Here is a 17,279-nt window from a genome sequence, read left to right on the forward strand (position 1 = left end):
TAGCTGCAACGTGGACTACAGTAAGGCTGTGGAAAAGTTATCTGAGCGAGTGAGAATTATGATTTTGGATGTGGAAGAGACATCCCTGAACTGTTAACCCTTAAAAAGCCACAAGAGAACAGAATTTTGTTATATTTTCGTTAATTTCCCAAGACCTATAATAAAATCCTTGTTTTGTTTGAACCTTGTCTCCTTGCACTACTTGAGCAATCCCGCTGAAAGCTGTGTAGCCTCTCGTGACGTCACAATGTGTAAACTGTGTTAGAGTAATAAGACAATGAAACCACTAACAGATAAGATGGGTAGAAACTGTTGGAGACGAGCATTCCATAGTAAGGGGACTTACTGCTGAACTTAAATATTCTATACTGTGGAAAATCACAGCCCGGCTAAAGGTGGGCGGAGCAAAGTCCTTTGTGTGGACGGGTATTAAAAGGCTGGGTGTGTTTTTAGCGCCAGAGCGCTCTCTGAATAAACATACTGATTCTTGCAGACTGGAGAATGTGTTTAATTCTTAATTAACTAGAGCCTTACAACCTCTGGGAATTATTCAAAGCTTGAGTGAGTTTAATTAGAGATAGAAATTATTGTGACAGGTGGTAACTTGGTAGCCTGCGTTTTTGAGAACGCGTGTGTCACGCCCTGGCTCTGGGGACTCTTAATTGTTGAGCCAGGGTGTGGATGTTCTATGTTTAGTTTTTCTATGTTGGGTTCTAGATCGTTTAGTTTCTATGTTGGCCAGGGTGGTTCCCAATCAGAGACAGCTGTAGCTCGTTGTCTCTGATTGGGGACCATACTTAGGCAGTCTGTTGGCACCAGTTTATGGTGGGATCTTGTTCCGAAAGGTTTGTGTTGTAACCTAGGACTTCACGTATCGTTTGTTTATTGTTTTTATTGTGTGTTAAGTACAATAAAGAATTTACGCTTATCACGCTGCGCCTTGGTCCGCTTCATCTGTCAGCGATCGTGACAGCGTGCGCGAAATCGAGGTATTCGGGGGGAATGCGCACGGTGGAGGTACTGTCTGGACTTTCCACCGTGGTTGCACCAACGGAAACACCTAGACACCTACCCTGACACTCTCGCGACCACCCCGTGAGAACCCTCTGCGGCCATGAGAAGGTGGGGTTGTGGAGTGCTAACCAAGGGATCCCTAATACCACAGGGAAAGCAGGGGACTCAATAATAAAAAAAGTGATCTGCTCACAATGAGTCTCCTGGGTAATCATGGTGACTGGTGCAGTAACTTCCTGAACAAACCCGGACCCTAATGGTCGACTATCAAGTGCTCTGATGGGGAGTGGAATGGATAGGGGAACCAATGAAATGCCTAGACGGCGTGAGAATGCCCTGTCCATAAAGTTCCCAGCTGCGCCTGAATCGACTAGCGCCTTACACTGGGGAACTACCATGTGATCGGGAAAGTAGATGGGTAGGGTACAGTGCGCAGCAGAGGGCTCTAAACGAGTGTGGGTGTTCGATACCTGAGGTGATGCGAGAGTGCCCTGCCTGCCGCCTCCAGACCCAAAAGAGCGTTGACGACCACGTGTGGTGTACTGTCCCTTTGTGCCACCCGAGTGACACTGTCGCTGTCGTCCTCCGCTCTCTCGGACGACGGCTCCACCCAGCTCCATCAGCTCGGGATCCGAGTCGGCTGGGGTGGGAACGGGCAGACACCTTCCAGGACGTCCTCTGGCTGCCAGCAGGTTGTCCAAACGGATGGCCATGTCCACCAGTTGCGTGAAGGACAACATGGTGTCCCGGCAGGCTAGCTCCCGTCGGACGTCCTCCCGCAGATGGCACCGCAAATGGTCGATCAGGGCCCGCTCGTTCCACCCGGACCCCGCTGCAAGAGTCCGAAACTCCAAGAGAAGTCCTGCGTGGTCCTAGTCCCCTGTCTCAGGTGGACCAGCCGCTCGCCCGCCTCTCGACCTTCGGGCGGGTGATCGAAGACAGCCCAAAAGAGGCGAGCGAACTCCCCGTAGTTCTCCAACGCGGCTCCTTCTTCATTCCAAACCGTGTTGGCCCACTCCAGGGCTTTCCCCGAGAGGCAGGAAACGAGGGCGGACACCTTCTCCTGCTCCGATGGGGCCGGCCTGATGCTGGAGAAGTAGAACTCCAGTTGGAGGAGGAATCCTTGGCAGAGTGCCGCCGTCCCGTCGAACTCCCGTGGTTGGGATATCTGAATCCCTCCGGGTGCTGGGGTGTGGGTGGCTGGATCCGGTTGGCCAGTTGGTCTCGACAGATCGGGTTCTCTCCTCTCCAGGCATTGGACGACCTGAAGAACCCGATCCATCGCTTCCCCCAAGCTGGCCAGCATCGTGGAATGCTCCTGGACCCGTGCCACGACTCCAGGCATGCGCTCCTCTCCCGCTGACTCCATAGCGGGTGGGTGATTCTGTGATGAGTGTGATTAGAAGGAGTCAGGCGCAGGAGGGTAAATCACTGAATAGAGAGTTTAATCTACAGGGGAATAATCTACCCCGGCAATACAAGGTACGAGTAGCTCCACCGAGATACACTCAACTCATAAAACAATCACCCACAAGGACAACGGGGCAGAGGGAACACTTATACACGGACTAATGAGGGGATATGAACCAGGTGTGTGTAATTGACAAGACAAGACAAATGGAATGATGATATATGGAGCGGCAGTGGCTAGTAAGCCGGTGACAATGAACGCCGAAGCCTGCCCGAACAAGGAGGGGAGGCAGCCTCGGCGGAAGTTGTGACAGGCTGATTCATGTAAGTGTCAGAAGTTTGATTTAGAAAATTGATCATAAATTAAATAAATTGGTCATTTAGCAGACGCTCTTATCCAGAGCGACTTACAGGAGCAATTAGGGTTAAGTGCCTTGCTCAAGGGCACATCGACAGGTTTTTCACCTAGTCGGCTCGGGGATTAGAACCAGCGACCTTTCGGTTACTGGCACAACGCTCTTAACCACTAAGCTACCTGCCGCCCATCATATTGTAATTCTGTCTTCTCAAACACGGACAATTAGTGCCAGACTCTGAAGTGTCTCTGAATGGATATAATGTTTATAGATTTGACAGAGCTGGCAGAGGTGGGTGTGCAACTTTAATGTTGCTGTGTGTATTACCATCTCTGTCCCAAAGCAATTTGAATGTCTAGTCTTAAATGTGGGACTTGGTAATAATGCCCAACTAACGTTAGTGGGAGTTTATCGCCTTCCCTCGGCCTCCTTATGGTCTCTTAGCAAATTGTCTGACCTGGGTGATCTTAATCTGGATTGGTTGATGCTAGTGTCTGATGGGCTGAAAGATATTTGTACAGAGCAAAATCGAACTCAGTTGATAACTAAACCAACTCACCCCAACTTTAAACACCCTGAAAAATGTAAATTACCTAAATCTCGCTCACGCATTATTACAAAGAGAAATTATAGGAATTTTAATGAGCAAACTGTTTAGTCTGAGCTGGGGTTGAGTGACTGGTGGGTTGTATCAACTATCACTGACTCCAATCAGGCCCTTAATTGTTTTATTTCCCTGTTTAACTCTGTTGCAGATAAACAAGCGCCGTACTAAAAGCTAAGGAAAATATAATCCTTGGTTCACGCATGAATTGACTGAGAAATGACAGGAAATAAATGTCGTTTGGGCTAAGACTGAATGATTCTATGTCTGATTGGCAGTCCTTCAGACATTTGAGAAATAGATGACTATCTCTGGTTAGAAAAGCAAAATCAACATATTTCTTGAATTGTGTATCGGAGAGTGGTGGTAATCCAGCAAATTTCTGGAAAGTGGTCAAATCTTTGAAACAAAACTCCTCCCCCTCATTGCCCCAGCAGGTTTTGACAGCCTCTGGTCCCATACTAGACAGATTTGACATTTGTAGTGCTTTATTAACCATTTTGCTTCTGCTGGCCACCTATTTGAAAGAATAGTCTCTGAAATAGGGAGTCCTTTGGTCACCTCAGAACAGATTGTAGAGAATGATGCTCTAACAGACTCACATACTTTATTTTCATTTCAACCATTTGATGTCTACGATGTATTAAAACAAATCAACTGTTATTGGTCGCATACACATATTTAGCAGATGTTATTGCGGGTGTAGTGAAATGCATTATGTTCCTAGCTCCAACAGTGTAGTAATATCTAACAATTCAAAACAATACATGCAAATCTAAAAAGTAAATATATAACTATTAGGACGTGCAATGTCAGAGTCTGGAATATACTGTAAACAGTTTATGTACAGTGGGGAAAAAAAGTATTTAGTCAGCCACCAATTGTGCAAGTTCTCCCACTTAAAAAGATGAGAGAGGCCTGTAATTTTCGTCATAGGTACACGTCAACTATGACAGACAAATTCAGAAAAAAAAATCCAGAAAATCACATTGTAGGATTTTTAATGAATTTATTTGCAAATTATGGTGGAAAATAAGTATTTGGTCACCTACAAACAAGCAAGATTTCTGGCTCTCACAGACCTGTAACTTCTTCTTTAAGAGGCTCCTCTGTCCTCCACTCATTACCTGTATTAATGGCACCTGTTTGAACTTGTTATCAGTATAAAAGACACCTGTCCACAACCTCAAACAGTCACACTCCAAACTCCACTATGGCCAAGACCAAAGAGCTGTCAAAGGACACCAGAAACAAAATTGTAGACCTGCACCAGGCTGGAAAGACTGAATCTGCAATAGGTAAGCAGCTTGGTTTGAAGAAATCAACTGTGGGAGCAATTATTAGGAAATGGAAGACATACAAGACCACTGATAATCTCCCTCGATCTGGGGCTCCACGCAAGATCTCACCCCGTGGGGTCAAAATGATCACAAGAACGGTGAGCAAAAATCCCAGAACCACACGGGGGGACCTAGTGAATGACCTGCAGAGAGCTGGAACCAAAGTAACAAAGCCTACCATCAGTAACACACTACGCCGCCAGGGACTCAAATCCTGCAGTGCTAGACGTGTCCACCTGCTTAAGCCAGTACATGTCCAGGCCCGTCTGAAGTTTGCTAGAGTGCATTTGGATGATCCAGAAGAGGATTGGGAGAATGTCATATGGTCAGATGAAACCAAAATATAACTTTTTGGTAAAAATTCAACTCATCGTGTTTGGAGGTCAAAGAATGCTGAGTAGCATCCAAAGAACACCATACCTACTGTGAAGCATGGGGGTGGAAACATCATGCTTTGGGGCTGTTTTTCTGCAAAGGGACCAGGACGACTGATCCGTGTAAAGGAAAGAATGAATGGGGCCATGTATCGTGAGATTTTGAGTGAAAACCTCCTTCCATCAGCAAGGGCATTGAAGATGAAACGTGGCTGGGTCTTTCAGCATGACAATGATCCCAAACACACCGCCCGGGCAATGAAGGAGTGGCTTCGTAAGAAGCATTTCAAGGTCCTGGAGTGGCCTAGCCAGTCTCCAGATCTCAACCCCATAGAAAATCTTTGGAGGGAGTTGAAAGTCTGTGTTGCCCAGCGACAGCCCCAAAACATCACTGCTCTAGAGGAGATCTGCATGGAGGAATGGGCCAAAATACCAGCAACAGTGTGTGAAAACCTTGTGAAGACTTACAGAAAACGTTTGACCTGTGTCATTGCCAACAAAGGGTATATAACAAAGTATTGAGAAACTTTTGTTATTGACCAAATACTTATTTTCCACCATAATTTGCAAATAAATTCATTAAAAATCCAAAAATGTGATTTTCTGGAAAAAAAATTCTCATTTTGTCTGTCATAGTTGACGTGTACCTATGATGAAAATTACAGGCCTCTCTCATCTTTTTAAGTGGGAGATCTTGCACAATTGGTGGCTGACTAAATACTTTTTTTCCCCACTGTATATGATGGGATGTTTCGACATTATAGAAAGTATATGGATAGAATATGTAGTATATTAAGTGCCTTGCTAAAGATTGATGTAAAAAAATCCACAGGGGCTGAGTCACTTGACCCATTCTTACTACAGCTCTCTGCCCCACTCATTGTTTAACATTTAACCTGTATTTTTTACTTGACAATTGCTACTGGTGTTATCCCTAAGATTTGGAAAGCAGCATAAAGGCGGAGATCCTTCTGAGTTAGATAATTACCGCCCCATCTCCAAGTTATCTTGCCTAGCCAAGGTACAAGAATCCCTGACCAACTCCCATCTAATAACTTTTTTAACTCTATTCTAAATATGCACCAGTCTGGTTTTAGATCTGGACATAGGACTGTTTCAGCCACTCTGCTTGTGTTAGATGATGTGCTAAATTGCCAACAATAAAAATAACATTGTGCTGCCCTATTTATAGACCTTTCACTATCCATTCAAAAACTGTCTGAAATGGGGCCTCCCAATTGGCGCAGCGGTCTAAAGCAAGACTTATTGTCCAGGCCCATTTCAGACAGTATTTTTTGTATTACTTTTTTACCCCTTTTCTCCCCAATTGGTAGTTACAATCTTGTCCCATCGCTGCAACTCCCGTACGGACTCGGGAGAGGCGAAGGTCGAGAGCCATGCGTCCTCCGAAACACGACCCTGCCAAGCCGCACTGCTTCTTGACACACTGCTCGCTTAACCTGGAAGCCAGCTGCACCAATGTGTCAGAGGAAACACCGTCCAGCTGGTGACCGAAGTCAGCGTGCATGCGCCCGGCCCGCCACAAGGAGTCGCTAGAGCACGGTGGGACTAGGACATCCCGGCCGGCCAAACCCTCCCCTAACCCGGACGACGCTGGGCCAATTGTGCGCTGCCACATGGGTCTGCCGGTCCCGGCCGGCTGCGACACAGCCTGGGATTGAACCGGGTCTGTAGTAACGCCCGGGATGTCCTAGTCCCACCGTGCTCTAGCGACTCCTTGTGGCGGGCCGGGCGCATGCACGCAAAAGTTTCTATATTCACAGTAAAACAAGTCCTATATCGACATAACCTGAAAGGCCGCTCAGCAAGGAAGAAGCCACTGTTCCAAAACCGCCATATAAAAGCCAGACTACGGTTTGCAACTGCACATGGGGACAAAGATTGCACTTTTTGGAGAAACGTCCTCTGGTCTGATGAAACAAAAATATAACTGTTTGGCCATAATGACCATCGTTATGTTTGGAGGAAAAAGGAGGTTGCTTGCAAGCCGAAGAACACCATCCCAACCGTGAAGCATGGAGGTGGCAAAATCATGCTGTGGGGGTGCTTTGCTGCAGGAGGGACTGGTGCACTTCACAAAATAGATGGCATCATGAGGAAGGAAAATTATGTGGATTTATTGAAGCAACATCTCAAGACATCAGTCAGGAAGTTAAAGCTTGGTCGCAAATGGGTCTGCCAAATGGACAATGACCCCAAGTATACTTCCAAAGTTGTGGCAAAATGGCTTAAGGACAACAAAGTCAAGGTATTGGAGTGGCCATCACAAAGCCCTGACCTCAATTCTATAGAAAATGTGTGGGCAGAACTGAAAAAGCGTGTGCGAGCAAGGAGGCCTACAAACCTGACTTACATCAGCTCTGTCAGGAGGAATGGGCCAAAATTCACCCAACTTATTGTGGGAAGCTTGTGGAAGGCTACTCGAAACGTTTGACCCAAGTTAAACAATTTAAAGGCAATGCTACCAAATACTAATTGAGTGTATGTAAACTTCTGACCCACTGGGAATGTGATGAAAGAAATAAAAGCTGAAATAAATCATTCTCTCTCCTATTATTCTGACATTTCACATTCTTAAAATAAAGTGGTGATCCTAACTGACGAATTGTGAAAAACTGAGTTTAAATGTATTTGGCTAAGGTGTATGTAAACTTCTGACTTCAACTGTAGATATTGCCTCTCCGTGAACAGCAGGAAGCAGATTGTGCAGTGAACTTTCCTGCCAGGGAGTTGGACGGGGACATGTTGGGCTGGGGGGATTGGGGAGGAACTTTTGTATTATTATTATGATAATTTCTCTGTATCTAAATAATTATTTTTTCTTTCATTTTTTTTTGAGTGTCAGCCCATGGTACATGTGGTATAAAGATTTTAAATGTACATTAATATTGTACCTGTAACCCCCCACCCCCCAAAAAAAACACATTTCTAAAAAAGAAGAAAAAAAAGAACAGCTTTTCACCAGTTCATTCATGATCTTTATTGATGTTTCAGAGCAACTTGACTTACTTGACAGTCGTTTCAGCTCCTCAGCGGTGCATCTCCAGCTAACTCTCTTCTGGAACGTTTTCTTGAATTAATTCCAGGTGGTTCCTGCCTTCTTCATCTCCTTCTCATTTGTCCTGTTCCATGCCTTTTTTGGGCGGCCAACCTTCCTTTTGCCCTGTGGGTTCCACTCACAGCAACAGAAAGTCTACTTAAAAATTAAGCTTCACAGTTCACACATACATACTCAAGCTGAGAATTTGCTTATTTTCTCAGATGTGCTTTATCAAAGCAACAATGAGGTATGTATATTGTTGTCGAGAGGTTTTATTAAAACACATTGAACAAATACACAAAGTACAAAGTAAAGAATTACTAATAACTTTTTTTCATTGATTTGCAATTTAGCACAAACATCTGTACCATTATAACACTGCTTGAATTCAATATCTCTCTCAAAGCTAGCTACACAGAGCAACCATCTCTTTCTTTACCAAAGTGAACCTTCATACAAAACATTTCACATGCTGTGCATTCTCTGCAACAAAGGTGCCTTTACCAGGGTCTTTTGGTAGCTTTTGAAGCCTTGTTTATAAGCATGTACATATATTGTAAATATATTTATAGTATTAGACTGAAGCCTTCTTACATACACATTACATTCATAGTGACTTCAGTTTGATTGCATTTCATTTAAACAATTTGATTTCAGTCACTTCAGCACTCCGTAAGGAAACAGACGTGGATTTGATTGAACACATTTTGTGTGCACATTTCAGCTCTATGGCAACTACCCTGCAACATTCATTTTCTCTCACGCATACTATGAACACTGAACAAAAATATAAATCCAACATGTAAAGTTTTGGTCCCATGTTTCATGAGCTGAAATAAAAAATCCAAGAAATGTTCCATACGCACAAAAAGCTTATTTCTCTCCAATTTTGTGCACAAATTTGTTTACATCCCTATTAGGGAGCATTTCTCCTTTGCCAATATAATCCATCCACCTGACAGGTGTGGCATATCAAGAATCTGATTAAACAGCACGCTCATTACACAGGTGCACATTGTGCTGGGGACAATTAAAGGCCACTTTAAAATGTGCAGTTTTGTCACACAACACAATGCCACAGATGTCTCAAGTTTTGAGGAAGCGTGCAATTGGCATGCTGACTGCAGGAATGTCCACCAGAGCTGTTGCCAGATAATTGAATGTTCATTTCTCTACCATAAGCTGCCTCCTACGTTGTTTTAGAGAATTTGGCAGTACGCCCAACCGGCCTCACAACCGCAGACCACGTGTAACCGGCTTTTTCACCTGCGGGATTGTCTTGGGGGGGGGGGGGGACCCTTTTTTGGGGAAAAACTAATTCTGATTGGCTAGGCCTGGCTCCCCAGTGGGTGGGCCTGGCTGCCAAGTGGGTGGGTCTATGCCCTCCAGGCCCACCCATGGCTGCAACCCTGCCCAGTTATGTGAAATCCAAATCTATTTATTTTAATTGACTGATTTCCTTATACGAACTGTAACTCAGTAAAATCTTTGAAATTGTTGCATGTTGCGTTTATATTTTTTTCAGTATAGTTAGGTACATGATCGATAAGAGTATGAGAGAGACAAAACACTGGAAATCTTAGTATTTACATATCACTGCTATTTGCTTCTGTCCAGTGACACTAATCCAATAAATTACAAGGTGTGGGTCTTGTCCAAACCATCCAAACCTACACTTTAGTCCACACTGGGACCCTCATATTACTTACAAATTGAGTAACAGGCTGAAGAGAAACACTGGGACTGCACACTCCATGGACAGAACTGATAAACAGTCACTCAATTGGGTGCAAAATAATAGCTTAAGAACTGATATGTGCCCTATTTGTTGAAATTCCTATCTCAACTTCAGGTGAAGTGCTTTGTCTGAGAAGACAGTGGTCCAATCCCAAATGGAGCCCTAAGACCTACGCCCTATGCCCTTGGGAGATCTTAGAGGATTTGACATGTGTAAGCAATATGGTTATAGCGCCACCTTGCCCTATGATAGGCTATGTGGAAGTTTCACCATGGTGCTTATACCGTTCAAATCCTCTCAGACCTCCACAGGTGCATAGGCAGTAGGGCTTAGGGGTCCATTTGGGATCAACCCACTGAGACAATGTGTAGTTACACATTCCAGCCAACAGGGGGCAGGACAGAGCACCTCAGGAGATTCATATAAAAAGCCTATAGAGCAGAGCTACAATCACACCCTGTATACAGGAATCTCTTCAGTTCAGGACGGTCCATTCACAATTCCTTTCTCAAAACCTCCACATACTGTAAGTGCTATAGCCCTGTCATTAAATGCAATACAAATAGGTAATGCCTCTACTCTTTGAGAGAAAAATAAGAGCAAACATTGCAATGAGAAAATTGAATACACACATTCTTGAAAATTCAGAACAAATTAAGTCTCATTAAACATATAAAACAGTAGTTTCACTTTGGACAATCACATTATCAGACAGATGGAATAAACAGTATTGTCAAGTGAATCCATGCTGTGGCTCTGATACAGTTAAGTCCTCACAACACGTAATGCCATAAACAGTTCCCTTCCAAGCAACCCATATATAAAAAGAAACATAAAAATACGTTTTGATACTTTTACTGTAAGGCTGTCCAACCTTGGTCCTTTTGGCTAATATTTATGAAGATTATAATCTATTGATGATTAAATTAGCCATCTGATTCAACCACTGCCCTCAGTTCTTAATGGAAACAATTCCACCCAAGTCTAAGATTATCAAGCATACAATCTGGGACATTAGCCATCCAGGACATGGAGTGAGCAGCCCTCTTTTAGTGGCACTAAAGCAGTAAATACTGAAATAACACTTTACTTTAACATGAAGAACACACAATAAAGCACTTTTCATGGAAAACATGAAACCTAGGCCAAAAGGTGATGGACGCAGTGTCATAAGCACTTTTTTGTTTTAGTATTTCTCAAAATGGAAGGAGGGGCTTTGGGGAACTATCAGAGATAACAGTAAAACTGTATGTGTAGCAGGCAACAGAATCCCTCTGTCCAGTACACAATTAGCTCCACATCACAACCATATGATGGACAGGAGGAGATTCTGTTAATAGCACACACTCTGGTCATGGCCCCGGGGTTTGGCTTAACAGCCAATAATCACATTCAAATGTTAAAGAAATACATGTACTATACCATTGGCAGAAATAGTCTTGAGTCTCTTCTGAAATGTACAAATGGTTACAAACTGTACCACAGTTAGATATGTCCTGTAACTTCTATATGATCGTCACTTTTTGCACTAATCCAGCCTGTTACATTGTTATGCATGTATGCATTAAATTCACAATGATTATGCAAGGCAAAATAAACAGCAGTCTCTTGAACTATGTACATTACAAGGGAGAACCCCTAGTATATTAGTAGCTAATGCAGCTTTGTAACTAGGATCCCTTTCTCCAGAGGCGGGAGATGGCAGTCTTTATGGGTTGAGGCATAGTGCAGCTATACTTCCTTAAAGTCACTCTTATTCTTACAAGTTCCAAATCAAGGCTCTGCCATGAAACTATAAAAACAAACACATGTTCTAAAATGTACCAGAGAATTGGCTGCTGTATGAGCACCCACTTATCATCTCTTTAATTCTAGGATGGGAGCCTTATGCCTTCGTAGTTCTATTTTCCTTCTATTTGTATGTATTTAAAGCACAAAGCTCCAGCAGAGGTCAGTCCCGATGCACAATGAATAGGCCAATGATGAACGCAGGAGGAAAATATCCAGAATGAAGGTGCAGAGCCAGGCCTAAAGGGAATCAATAGACACATATGAGTCTCATTACAGCAGCCCCAGAGCATTGGCAACTCCACCGGCTCATCATCATGTGAACTTTGACTTTCTCCAGCTCTCCCTGTAGCCAAGACTTTCCCCTTCAGACAGGGCAGTTCCAGTCATCCTATAAGATCACCATGGTCGTGTTCCTCTGCCCAGCCATTGCTGACAAATGGCAGATCTTAAAACCCCTGGATAGGTATTTTACGTATCAGCTGAACACATCATATGTTATACCAATGTGGTGCCCGATGGCACAGTCGATGACATGGCCCCCAACCATTAGTTGATGCATGCAACGTCTGAGCAGGGGAACACGACCCTTCCCTTCCACGTGTCAGGTAGCAGAGGTTGGGGCGTATGAGGTCGTTTGACTCTCACATCCTAATAGACAGTTCCTCTGCTTGACCCACCAACCTAAGTCATAAAAGCAAATAGCTACTGCATGAAGTATGTTGAAGAATCCTTGAAAGAAGTGCAATTGATACGATAGACAGATACATCAGTGTAATATTCTTAGGGTTATCCTCTGCTCCATAGACGGAGAGCTTCTTTAGGAGTTCTCTGGTGGGTTAGCCATGTCATGTAGGACAGCAGGAGGAGGGGGGGGGGGGCAGAGATTCTGTAATCATTGATATAGTAGTTGACATCCCTGGGCTTGGCTGACACCAGATCAGTTTTGGAGTAGCTGATCTAATCTTCAATACAGATAACATCGCTGGGCTTGCCTGACTTGAGGTCAGGGGTGGTGACGTCCCTCAGGGGGTCGCAAGACTTCTTGTCCAAGTGGCTGGATGGGGGTGGGGGGCCGTTGGACACTAGAAAGGGGGGAATGAAGGGATACCAAACAAAGGGTGCTCAGCAAAATAAATGACCCAAATGAAATATTTTAAGCTATTTATTCCCTAATATATTATTAGAAAGAGAAGCATAGCAGTAGTTCATCTTACAGTGCTCCCTCTTTTTCAGTTATCATGCATTCTGTCCTCGGCTGTTCAGGTGAAACATCTTATCTTACAGTTACAGTCGTGCAGAGACAGGCTTCTTACCACTGACGTAGGGTCCCAGGGGCATCTGACTGTAGTTGACCATGGCCTCTCCTGCAGTTCCCCGGAAGCTGCCCCCAAAACCAGTGCTGTACATCTGGGAACAGGCAAATGAGCCCTGGCTGAACGGCTGGAGGTAGAGTAAACATTTTACACATCCTGTCAATGACGGAATCAATCAAAACGACTTACTAAAACAACTCACCCCAACCAAACCTAGACAAACCTACAGTACCCTGGACGTAATCCTGCCCCAACCAACCAAACTAAACCTAATCTAATTGTACCAATCCTAACCCACCTATCACCATAACAGAGCCAATGCCTGTACAGTACCTGTTGTGGCGGAGGTTCGTTACCGCGGCTGGTGAGGCGGCTGAGGATGCTCCTCTCAGACATCTGCAGACGAGAAGACACTGGGGGGATCCGGGACAACATGTTGGGAAGCCGCGTCACATCCGCCTTCATGTCACTTAACAGCTCCTCCAGCTGGTTCAGTACTGGAACACACACACACACAGACATACAGAACAAACACATACACACACACACTGTCAATGACGAGAACGCACTAACGTATCCAATCTTATCTACAGTTGATGCAATGCTTAATTATTATTCACCCAGATCTTGAGTTTGTAGACAGTGTTTTAGTCCTGCTGCTGTGTACACACTGGGAGATGACAGACCTTTGTGCAGCACGGCGTTGGCTGGCTTGTTCCCGGCCAGAGACTCCTTGGACAGGTGCTGGTGGGACTCAGCCAGACACTCCACCTCAGCAAAGCGAGTGTTCAGGGCCATGGCCGGGTGGCTGGGGTCCTGGGTCATATTCAGGTATGCTGCCCTCCTCAACTGCTCCTCTATCACCAGAGCCTGCTCCAACAGCTAGGAGAGAGAGCGAGGGAGGGAGGGAGGGAGAGGGAGAGGGAGAGGGAGAGGGAGAGGGAGAGGGAGAGAGAGAGAGAGAGAGAGAGAGAGAGAGAGAGAGAGAGAGAGAGAGAGAGAGAGAGAGAGAGAGAGAGAGAGAGAGAGAGAGAGAGAGAGAGAGAGAGAGAGAGAGAGAGAGAGAGAGAGAGATTGAATGTTGCCTTCAGTTGTCTCGTCCACTATTCAGATTCAAGGTGTTCACAAATGTGTTTGTATGACAACAACAAGCATCTTACCTTAAAGCGGCGAGCCAGGAACTTGTTCTTCATCTCAAGGTAGTTTCCCTTGTGCATCTCAGTCTTGAAGGGCTCATTGTGGATGGCATAGCGTGGGTCGTTCTGAATGTCCTGCCAGCGGGCATAGCCATGTCTGAGGTTCCCCCGTAAAGGAAAACAAACATGATAAAAGGGCTTCACATCACAAATAGAGAGACCTGCACACTGTGAATTCTGAACAGCTCTGTTAGATGCAGAGGAAGGATACGTTACGATGCCAGCCAGTAGCCAGTAGTCGTGGCGACGGTGCCAGATATCATACATCTTCCCAGATGACACGGCAGCCCGCTCCTCGTTCTGCCACAGGGTGTGCAGCTCTGAGATATAGTAACACATCAGATCATACATCTACACTATATATACAAAAGTATGTGGACACCCGTTCAAATTTGTGGATTTGGATATTTCAGCCACACCCATTGCTGATAGGTGTATAAAACCGAGCACACAGCCATGCAATCTCCATAGACAAGCATTGGCAGTAGAATGGCCTTACTGAAGAGCTCAGTGACTTTCAACGTGGCACCGTCATAGGATGCCACCTTTCCAACAAGTCAGTTCGTAAAATAGAGCTGCCTCGGTCAACTGTAAGTGCTGTTATTGTGAAGTGGAAACATCTAGGAGCAACATCGGCTCAGCTGCGAAGTGGTAGGCCACACAAGCTCACAGGATAAGCTTGCAGTCTTTGAAAAAGACAAATGCCTTAAAGGGTCCTACATCTTCATCAATGAGGATTTCTCTGTCAAAGAAGAAAGGAACTAATACCAGCTATGAAGGCTGCAAGAGAACGAGGTGACATAGACTACTTGAGGTATGACAAGTAATTTTTCATGGTTCGGGCTAGTTCCAGTGAAGGGAAATCTTAACGCTACAGCATACAATTACATTCTAGACAATTCTGTGCTTCCAACTTTGTGGAAACAGTTTGGGGAAGGCCCTTTCCTGTTTCAGCATGACAATATCCCTGTGCACAAAGCGAGGTCCATACAAAAATGGTTTGTCAAGATCGGTGTGGAAGAACTTGACTGGCCTTCAGAGAGCCCTGAACTCAACCCCATCGAACACCTTTGGGATGAATTGGAAAGTCGACTGCGAGCCAGGCCTAATCGCCCAACATCAGTGCCCGACCTCACTAATGCTCTTGTGGCTGAATGGAAGCAAGTCTGGAGTGCTGTACTTCCCATTGACATGCTCAAACTCCTGGACCTGGATACAGACACAACAGTGAGTTAACAATCTAACAACAGAAGACACTGGATTTCTTCACCATTCTAGACTTGTTTCATTTTATTGAAGGCATGCTATCTAAAACCAGATGCTAGAGGCAGGGAACAAGCCTTCCTCAATCTAAACATAGGCTACAAGACATTTCTCAACCCAGTTAGGATGCAATGTTCCAACATCTAGTGGAAAGCCTTCCTAGAAAAGTGTAGGCTGTTATAGCAGCAAAGGGGGTGACCATATTAATGCCCATGATTTTGGAATGAGATGTTCGACAAGCAGGTGTCCACATACTTTTGGTCATGTAGTGTATGTAGTGTTCCTACACCTTAGCTGTGTCTCCTGCTCATCCCTCACCTGTGAAGCCTCCGTCGGCGATGTTGAACATGAATCTCATCTTGAAACCATTCTTCTCCAGTAATTCCTTCCTGACATCCTCCGTCTCCTCCTGTGCTTCTTTTTCTCCATTCAGCCGTCCCTCGGGCACTAGCAAGTCCTCGCTCTTGGCCTCGTCTGAAACAACTAAGGAAATGGAATGACAAGCTTACATTTTTTAGTTCCACGTTCAGCAAAAAGTGTCACTCGAAGAGTGACAAGGTTTTAATGTTTTTCGCTGTTCCGCAAATACCTGGCTTCAGTTCCTTCTCCTCAGGTTTGGCTGGGGCAGGATCACTGTCTCCTTTATCTAAGGACTTCTCTGTCTCTCGACAGGGCTCCGCTAGGGGGTAATAGACAGACAGATGACCACATCAGAACAGAGACATGTCCCAACTGATTTTTATGAAGTGGGACAAACCAAAGCCATTACACCAACCATTTACATCTCATATGATTATAATAACCATGTAATGCACCACTCACCTTTTGGTGAGCTTTGATTGGACGACAGCTCTGTCTGTTTGGATGGAGGCTCTTTAGGATTGATGGATGGCTCTATCAATGTGGAGGGTGTGTCTTTCATTTCACTACTCTCCTCTGAGGAGACTGGTTTGTACTCTGTGCTGCCCTTCGCTGTCTCATCACTGTCAGGAACGATGTCCGTCTTCTCTACCTGGGAAAACGACTCTGTACTAACATGAGTCTGGAGAGACAACCATCACAGATGGAGAGGGAGACAGTTTACTTTAAAGGTGCCAGTTAGAAGGTGGCATATGTTTTGTATTATAAGAATAATTAAATTAGATGTATGGGGAGACGTATGAAGACAGTAAAGGATAGAGGGATGAGAAGGATAAGAGAAAGGGGAATAAAGGGACATTTCAGAAGAAGCGTGAACTCTGACCTCCAGTTCTGGTAGCTTCTTGCACTCTTGTTCTGTGGGCTCCTTGTCTTCAGCAGGCCCTGAGATCGAGTCCGTCTTTTCTGTAAAAACAGCAAAACAATCACCAACAGTGTCTCTCATTTCCTGTCTAATGAATCTAATGAACTAAGATGAGTTCTGAAACACACACACATACCACACACACTGGACAGGGTGAGGATGTGACTCTGACCTGGTGGGACAGGAGTTCCAGGAGGCTGGGGTGTGGCTGCAGGGCTGGCAGGGACAGGGGTGTTGGGGTCAGAGGACAGACTCTCAGTCAGTTTCTTCAGCTCCAGTCCAATAGGGATCAGGTCTGGAGTGCTGTACTTCCCATTGACATGCTCAAACTCCTGGACCTGGATACAGACACAACAGTGAGTTAACAATCTAACAACAGAAGACACTGGATTTCTCCACCATTCTAGACTTGTTTCATTTTATTGAAGGCATGCTATCTAAAACCAGATGCTAGAGGCAGGGAACCAGCCTTACTCAATCTAAACATAGGCTACAAGACATTTATCAACCCAATTAGGAGGCTAACTTACTGCTGTT

General features: G+C 44.9%; 1 protein-coding gene across 6 annotated transcripts in view; it reads right to left on the bottom strand.

Annotated features, from left to right (window-relative positions):
• Positions 1-9,610: 9,610 nt before the first annotated feature.
• The window catches only part of LOC121577720 (chromodomain-helicase-DNA-binding protein 5-like), a 34,419-nt gene continuing 26,750 nt past the window's right edge, over positions 9,611-17,279 (bottom strand). For 4 of the 6 annotated variants that reach the window (XM_041891537.2, XM_041891540.2, XM_041891538.2 and 1 more), the window contains 11 exons: positions 16,915-17,080; positions 16,704-16,783; positions 16,283-16,502; positions 16,050-16,139; positions 15,779-15,943; positions 14,409-14,517; positions 14,162-14,294; positions 13,622-13,883; positions 13,335-13,498; positions 13,002-13,128; positions 9,611-12,770 (listed from right to left, as the gene is read on the bottom strand). In XM_041891537.2, coding sequence (XP_041747471.2) covers positions 12,646-12,770; positions 13,002-13,128; positions 13,335-13,498; positions 13,622-13,883; positions 14,162-14,294; positions 14,409-14,517; positions 15,779-15,943; positions 16,050-16,139; positions 16,283-16,502; positions 16,704-16,783; positions 16,915-17,080 — 1,641 coding nt within the window. In that variant the 3' untranslated portion in view covers positions 9,611-12,645. The remainder of the gene's footprint in view (positions 12,771-13,001; positions 13,129-13,334; positions 13,499-13,621; positions 13,884-14,161; positions 14,295-14,408; positions 14,518-15,778; positions 15,944-16,049; positions 16,140-16,282; positions 16,503-16,703; positions 16,784-16,914; positions 17,081-17,279) is intronic. The other 2 variants (XM_041891542.2, XM_041891539.2) reach the window with 1 other exon arrangement.

Source organism: Coregonus clupeaformis, chromosome 12 (genome assembly GCF_020615455.1).
Source record: "Coregonus clupeaformis isolate EN_2021a chromosome 12, ASM2061545v1, whole genome shotgun sequence".
Taxonomy (NCBI): Eukaryota; Metazoa; Chordata; class Actinopteri; order Salmoniformes; family Salmonidae; genus Coregonus; species Coregonus clupeaformis.